Source organism: Hyaena hyaena, unplaced genomic scaffold (genome assembly GCF_003009895.1).
Source record: "Hyaena hyaena isolate Hyena2069 unplaced genomic scaffold, ASM300989v1 scaffold_12, whole genome shotgun sequence".
Lineage (NCBI taxonomy): Eukaryota > Metazoa > Chordata > Mammalia > Carnivora > Hyaenidae > Hyaena > Hyaena hyaena.
Window position 1 is genome coordinate 2,733,539 of NW_024080644.1, and position 8,037 is coordinate 2,741,575.

Here is an 8,037-nt window from a genome sequence, read left to right on the forward strand (position 1 = left end):
GGATTGTCTGTCTCCCTCTCTCTCTCTCTCTCTCGGCCCCTTCCCCACCCGCAAAGTTCAACAGAAAGAAACTTAAGAAAACCTGATTCACTCTCAAGCCCCTCCCTCTCCATTCCCAGAGCGTGGGGGTGACGGGGAACTGAAAGTCCCAAGCTTCCAATCACAACATTGGTTGCCCTGGCAAGCAGCCCCCGTCCTTAAGAGGAGCCTCAAAGTCACCTCTTTGACATAGAAAAGGCCACCTTTATGGCTCTGAGGACTGAGGAGACTCCAACCATGTTTGGAGCTCGGTGCCAGAAACGGGGCTGGAGGTGAAACATGTATTTCTTCTTATAAAAAGGCCTCTTGTGAAAGGGCCACAAGAGGACAGGCCACGTGGGGACACAGGGAGAGGGTGGCCATCTGCAAGCAAAGGTCGGAGGCCTCACGATAAACCACCCCTGCCGGCATTTGATTTTGGCCTCCCCCCCCCCCCCCCCAACTGTGAGAAAATAAAGTCCTGCGCTGAAGCCCCCAGTCTGTGCATGTTCTTTGCGCAGCCCAAGCACACTGATCTCCACCCCCCCCACAATGCCAGGGGCGGCAGATGCTCCCCCCCAGCCCCCCTGCAGCACCTGTCTATGAAACAATCACAGGTACATCACTCATTGGTTAAACCTCATTCCTTTATTTCGGTGGTTCATACATTCCAGCAAGTTTGGGGGACAGAGGGGAAAGAGCAAGAAAGCCACAAGGCTATAGGTGAAAAGGACTTCAAACCGTGGTTTGCTTTCTTGGGTCAAGAGAAAGAACTTGAGAGTCAGTGCTCGCTGTAAATCAAAGCGGAGTAGAAACAAATGGATTGTCTTGAACTTGGCGTCGTCCACGCTATCTTCTCATCTCATCACCTACATTTTATCGGGGATTACTAGTGTCGTGGGACAGCGGACCTAAGGGCGGAACCAAACAGGGGAAGGAACCGGGAGTGCCGAACAGAAGCTCGGATCGCAGGCCCTAGGGGCGCGGCCGGCGGCTCAGTAGAAGCACACGGTGTGCAGGAAGGTTTTGCCGCTCTTGGCCTCGAACTCCAGCAGCACGCCGTCTATGTCGTTCTCCATATCCGCGGTGCGCTGAAGGCACTGGCACAGCTTGCAGATGAGGAACGCGCCCACAGTGGCCTCTTCCGGGTTGTCCTCGATGTCCACGTTGATCACGTGCACCGGCTGGCAGGTCACCTGCTCTCTGGAATGCATGTCTTCCACCACCTGGTCGTACACTCTCTCTTCGCACGTGATGATCAGGTCGAACTCGTCTCGGCAGCTCTGGAACCTCTCCGGCCGGGGCTTGATCCTCTTGTTTCGTTCCAACATGTGTAAAACGCCGTTCTGCGTATACAGGTGCCTGTCCTTCCTGAGCAGATCGTGGTACATCTGATCGTAGGTGGTGCGGAAATCGTAAACGTTGGGCTTGTCGGGCACAGGGCCGGGCAGCTTCACGATGGTTCCCGTTCCGAAGGACCGCACACTGAATCCGCGTTTGCTGAGGACGCGGTGCACCTCCATGCTCCGGTTTTGGTTGCTGCAGCACACCACCGCCAGACGCAGCGGCGGGGTGGACTCAGTGGCGGCTTCGCTGCCTGCGACGCACGGGTTGAAGGACTCGCTCGAAGCCATGGGGCCGCGGTGCCAGCGAAACGGCCACTGGGACAGCAGGCAGTCGTGGCGCCGGGGCCACTATGTCTTCAACGGAAGTACCGGTGCGTCAGGACTCGCGTGACACCCGGGTTACGTGGCGCCGAGGTCATAACCTCCAATGTGACGACCTCTGTGACGTAGCGGTGCGTCATGAGGAGCACAGTGGGGCCGTGTGCATTGCGTGGGCGCGTGCCCGGCATCCTGTCAGCCTCCCATCCTGGTAGCTGTGGTAGAATCTCAAAGATGATTCCCAGAGTATCCTGTCTCCCAGTGTTCACACCCCTTTGCACAGTATCCCTGCAGTGGTCCTTCCCTCAAGAGGTAGAATTATTCCTCTAGCCTTTACGTATGAGCTGGCCTGGACGTTGTCGAGAAACGAATGTGACCGACCTACCGTGGTTGTGGGGGAGGGGGGGAGCCTAAGCCTAGGGCTCCAGAGGCTTTGTGTTCCGTGTTTGCTCGGAGGGGATTTAGGTACTATGTGATGGGCAATTCCACTTTGGGGTGTTTATCTGAAGAAGGGAAAAGCACTAATTCAAAAAGATATCCAAACATTAAAAACAAACAAACAAACAAAAACAAAACCCCAAAAAGGGCGTCCATCTGTTAAGTCCATGACGTTGGCTCAGGTCATGATGTCACAGTTTGCGAGTTTGAGCCCGTGTGGACTCTGTCGCACATTGGACAGTTGGTAACAGAGTAGCCTTACAAGTTCCCATGTGGGGAAAAAAGTGGGATTGGTGTGTGGTGATGGCTGCTGATGAGACTTAGTGCGGATCATTTCTTAATATGCACAAGTGTGGAGTCATGCTGGACCCATGAAACTCATATGTCATTTATACCCCATAAAATTAAATATCTTTTAATGATCCAGGACAGTTGTGGAAAGACTGCCTTTCACCTGCTCGTAACCCTCTCACATATTGAGCACCTTGGAAAATAGGTTGTGAATCCTCTCACTGAAGTTTGATTTCAGTCAAGCCTTTGGGCCCTTGGACGTTGGGCATGAACGCTCTCAGGCTACTAACGCTGGCCCGGTACCTGCATCTCCATTCCCCACTCAAGAGTTTATGGCTGAGATCTTGCTGGAGGAGAAATGTCAACGACCGCCTTGCCGTATCCTAGCTCCAGATAACCAGTCCTTCCTGTGTGATAGAACGTTGAGAGGCGTGATTAACAGTCTGAGTGAGAATGACTGGTGTAGATGCCTGCCCTGGGCTCCTCGGGGCGCCTGGGTGGCTCAGTCCGTTAAGCGGCCAACGTTGGCTGAGGTCATGATCTCCCGGGTTGTGGGGTTGAGCCCTAGGTCGGGCTCTGAGCTGACAGCCCAGAGCCTGGAGCCTGCTTCGGATTCTGCGTGTCCCTCTCTCTCTGCCCCTCCCCTGCTCCCGCACTGCCTCTCTCTCAAAAATCCTACACATTAAGAAAAAGCAAATCTGAGACTCTTCATCTTGTTAGCCACCAGGATTGTACACCCTTCATCTCTTGATCCTGCTGCCATCTCTCTCCCCACGGCCACTTCCCTGTGCGTTCAGCCTCTGTAATTTCTCTCCAGCGCTCCCTGACCCTGCCTTCAGTCCGTTCCCCTCCAATCCGTTTTGTGCTCTGCAAGCCACAGTGATTTGTCTACAGTGTATATCTTTGACAACCCAGGGGTGCTTACCATGGGAGCAATGAAATAGTAGCAAGTGCAGGTGGGAGGGGTTTTGAAGGAAGTGGGGGCTCATTCAGGCTCTGCGTGATGAAGCACCACTTTTCTCATTGTATGATTTTTTAATTTTTTTTACACAATTCATTGTCACGTTGGCTAGTATACAGTATATACGATGTGCTCTTGTCTTTGGGACTAGATTCTTATGATTACATAAAGCCCCCAGTGCTCATCCCGACAAGTAGCACCACTTTGTCTCCCTGCCTCCTCCCTGGTCTTCACCTTTCACCTGCTGGCCGTGCTCAGCCACCCAGGATGACCTGAAAACCCCTGAAGCAGCCCACCTGTCACAGCCTCAGCGGCTCTTTCCCGGCCCCTTCTCCCAGGCCAGCCCTTGGGTGCCTGTGAAGACTCAGCCTCTTCCTAAGGCTGCCTCCTTGGGGAGGCCTCCAGGGTTCGGGCCTTCTTTGTGTTCCCAGCAGCCCCTGTGAGCTCCACTTGTCAGGCGGCTTTCTGATGATTAGTCTTCCCCACGGGACTGTAAAGTGCTTGATGTGAGTGTAGCACCTGCAGCCAGGCCCCGCTCCCTATGATCTCCTTGCTGTCCATTTCCAGCCACTTCCAGGTCTCCTCCAGACAGATGCTCCAGGAGCCCGAGCCAGGCCCTATAGAAATCTGACAGCATCGAGGTACCTGGGTGGCTCGTTCGGTTAGGTGTCTGACACTTGATTTTGGCTCAGGTCATGATCACGCGATTCAAGACTTGGGTTCCACATTGAGCTGGCTGCTGTCAGCATGGAGCCCGCTTTGGATCCTCGGTCCCCCTCTCTCCAAGCCTGCCTCCTGATTCCACTTGCTCGCTCTCAAAAATAATCAATATTAAAACAAAAAGGGTCAGACACTTAAACGATTCAGCCCCCTGGGCACCCCAGTGTTTTCCATTTGTAGCATTTTCTCCGGATTCATCCTTACAATATTCTTCCCTCTGATGAACATACCCATCTGATCTTGCATGTTGTCCACCGTTTCCATTAGGGCCAGTGTCTAGTGGCATCTGCCCCAGGCAAACAAGGGCTCGCTCTTCTCTCACCTAGGAAGCACCTGTCTGTCCTTAGAGTTCATGACACTTGGTTGCCCTGGGACCTGAGCTCACCGAGGAGTCCGCGGAAGGCAGTGGTGATCAGATGATTCAGCGTTTGGTTATGGTCCCAAGGGTACCCTTTCCAGCATGTGACATCCTAACTAGGCTACTACTTTTTTTTTTTAAGAGAGTGGCTTCCTTAGAAAAAAATATAAGAATCAATGTGTTTAATTCCTGGTTTGTTTCAAATCCCGCAAATGTGCATAGAAAGGAAACCGAGGCACTGGTGATTACTGGGTGGAATTCAAGGGGAAACTCTCAGTCTCCATGAGACTAGCTTAGAAGCTGTGGTAAATAATGTAAGTAATTGATCAAACTTAATGTGTTGTCTCCTGTTATCAACTGAATGGTGCCCTCCCAAAGTTATGTGGAAACCCTAACCTCAATGTGCATGTATTTGGAGATGGGGCCTTTAAGGAGGTAATTCAGTTTAAATGAGGCTAAAGGATGGAGACTTAATCCAGTCTGATCGGAGTTTACCAGAGGACAATACACAAAGGAATTGTGTAAATGAAATTTAAAAACAAAAAAAAGGAATGTTGGTGCTTGATGACACAGATCCTGAAGGAGGCTCTCCACTTCCTACAAAACCACTCCCACCCACACTTGCTACTATTTCAATGCTAGGATTTGAAGCACCAATAAAGCATGAATTGACATACTTTCTAGACAAACACTTTGGCTGCAGAACAGACTGGATTTGAGGGGACTGGACTGAAGGCAGGGTAAGGGAGCCCTGGAGAGAATTTATAAAGGCTGAACACAGGGAACTACAGTGAGAGACACGGCCACAGAATCAGGTGATAAGTGGGCACAAGCCTACTGGCTAACAGGTTTAGGAGCCACAGATTTGTTTTCCAGAAGGTTGATGAATGAGGTTAGTCTGAGCAAACAGGGAAGACGCTGAGCTTCCAGAGCCCTAGGCTTAGACCCCTCCCCCACACCCACATCAGGTCAGTCACATTTTATTGATGACAAAATCAAGGCCAACTCGGACTTAAAGTGTAGACAATTGTACATGTTGATGGAAGAAACACTGCAAAGTTACTTTGCAAAGGCACGTAAACACTGGGGAACATGATTCCCTGAGAATCATCTTTGAGCATCTAGGACACTTGGCCTGCAGAATGCGGAGGAGCCACCATGCACGCGCCCACGCTGTGCACACGACCCTGCTGTGCACGTGTACTGACGCACAGGTACATCCGTCGAAGACGTTGTGATCCCGGCGCAACGACTACCTGCTGTCCCAGTGGCCATTTTGCTGGCCCCATGGCCTCGAGCGAGTCCTTCAACCCGTGCGTCGCAGGCAGCGAAGCCGCCACTGAGTCCACCCCGCCGCTGCGTCTGGCGGTGGTGTGCTGCAGCAACCAAAACCGGAGCATGGAGGTGCACCGCGTCCTCAGCAAACGCGGATTCAGTGTGCGGTCCTTCGGAACAGGAACAATAGTGAAGCTGCCCGGCCCTGTGCCCGACAAGCCCAACGTTTACGATTTCCGCACCACCTACGAACAGATGTACCACGATCTGCTCAGGAAGGACAGGCACCTGTATACGCAGAACGGCGTTTTACACATGTTGGAACGAAACAAGAGGATCAAGCCCCGGCCAGAGAGGTTCCAGAGCTGCCGAGACGAGTTCGACCTGATCATCACATGCAAAGAGAGAGTGTACGACCAGGTGGTGGAAGACATGCATTCCAGAGAGCAGGTGACCTGCCAGCCGGTGCACGTGATCAACGTGGACATCGAGGACAACCCGGAAGAGGCCACTGTGGGCGCGTTCCTCATCTGCAAGCTGTGCCAGTGCCTTCAGCGCACCGCGGATATGGAGAACGACATAGACGGCGTGCTGCTGGAGTTCGAGGCCAAGAGCGGCAAAACCTTCCTGCACACCGTGTGCTTCTACTGAGCCGCCGGCCGCGCCCCTGGGGCCCGCGATCCGAGCTTCTGTTCGGCACTCCCGGTTCCTTCCCCTGTTTGGTTCCGCCCTTAGGTCCGCTGTCCCACGACACTAGTAATCCCCGATAAAATGTAGGTGATGAGATGAGAAGATAGCGTGGACGACGCCAAGTTCAAGACAATCCATTTGTTTCTACTCCGCTTTGATTTACAGCGAGCACTGACTCTCAAGTTCTTTCTCTTGACCCAAGAAAGCAAACCACGGTTTGAAGTCCTTTTCACCTATAGCCTTGTGGCTTTCTTGCTCTTTCCCCTCTGTCCCCCAAACTTGCTGGAATGTATGAACCACCGAAATAAAGGAATGAGGTTTAACCAATGAGTGATGTACCTGTGATTGTTTCATAGACAGGTGCTGCAGGGGGGCTGGGGGGGAGCATCTGCCGCCCCTGGCATTGTGGGGGGGGTGGAGATCAGTGTGCTTGGGCTGCGCAAAGAACATGCACAGACTGGGGGCTTCAGCGCAGGACTTTATTTTCTCACAGTTGGGGGGGGGGGGGGGGAGGCCAAAATCAAATGCCGGCAGGGGTGGTTTATCGTGAGGCCTCCGACCTTTGCTTGCAGATGGCCACCCTCTCCCTGTGTCCCCACGTGGCCTGTCCTCTTGTGGCCCTTTCACAAGAGGCCTTTTTATAAGAAGAAATACATGTTTCACCTCCAGCCCCGTTTCTGGCACCGAGCTCCAAACATGGTTGGAGTCTCCTCAGTCCTCAGAGCCATAAAGGTGGCCTTTTCTATGTCAAAGAGGTGACTTTGAGGCTCCTCTTAAGGACGGGGGCTGCTTGCCAGGGCAACCAATGTTGTGATTGGAAGCTTGGGACTTTCAGTTCCCCGTCACCCCCACGCTCTGGGAATGGAGAGGGAGGGGCTTGAGAGTGAATCAGGTTTTCTTAAGTTTCTTTCTGTTGAACTTTGCGGGTGGGGAAGGGGCCGAGAGAGAGAGAGAGAGAGGGAGACAGACAATCCCAAGCAGGCTCCTCACTGTCAGCACAGATCCCGACGCGGGGCTCCGTCTCACAAACTGTGAGACCACGAGGTGTGCCTGAATCAAGAATCAGAGGCGTTCAAGGGACTGAGACTCCCATGTGCCCCACGTGCCACTGTTAGGACCCCAAACTCCACCGGGACAGAAGCGCCTTTGTTTGGGGTCTCACCTTATGTCTCTCTTCTACTAGCTGTTGATTTCTCTACTTTAACTGACAATCTAGTAAATACAACGTCTGTCCGTGGTCTGTGAGCGGCTCTAAGAACTTAATGGAACCCAAGGGTGGGGGGTGGGAACCTCCATCTCTGGCCAGTTGCCCAGGGGCGCAGGTAACACCCTGGGCCTTGTGAGAGGCATCTGAGGTGGGGAGGGCAGTTCTGTGGGACTGGGCCCTGAACCGGTGAGATCTGATGCCGTCCCCAGGGAGTGTCCTCGTGGAGTTGTATTGTGGGACACGCGGCCGGTGTCTGAGGGCGGCCCTTCCACTGTGATGGTGACCAGAACCCTGCCGTCTGTGCTCAGCCCTCCTTTGTGTCTTGTCGTCTTTTATGAACCCCAGTCAGATCGGGTTAAGTGTCCATTCTTGCCTCATTTAAATTGAATTACCTCCTTAAAGGCCCATCTCCGAA

General features: G+C 53.0%; 2 protein-coding genes across 2 annotated transcripts; one reads left to right on the forward strand and one right to left on the reverse strand.

Moving 5' to 3' along the window:
- Positions 1 to 1,013: 1,013 nt before the first annotated feature.
- On the reverse strand, positions 1,014 to 1,663 carry LOC120248270 (RNA polymerase II subunit A C-terminal domain phosphatase SSU72-like). Its single transcript, XM_039256561.1, has one exon. The coding sequence runs from the start codon at positions 1,650 to 1,652 to the stop codon at positions 1,014 to 1,016; it is 639 nt and encodes a 212-aa protein (XP_039112492.1). The 5' UTR covers positions 1,653 to 1,663.
- Positions 1,664 to 5,608: 3,945 nt separating this feature from the next.
- On the forward strand, positions 5,609 to 6,726 carry LOC120248044 (RNA polymerase II subunit A C-terminal domain phosphatase SSU72-like). The gene has a single exon (XM_039256212.1). It carries the CDS (start codon positions 5,609 to 5,611, stop codon positions 6,374 to 6,376), a length of 768 nt encoding a protein of 255 aa, XP_039112143.1. The 3' UTR covers positions 6,377 to 6,726.
- The last annotated feature ends 1,311 nt before the right edge of the window (positions 6,727 to 8,037 follow it).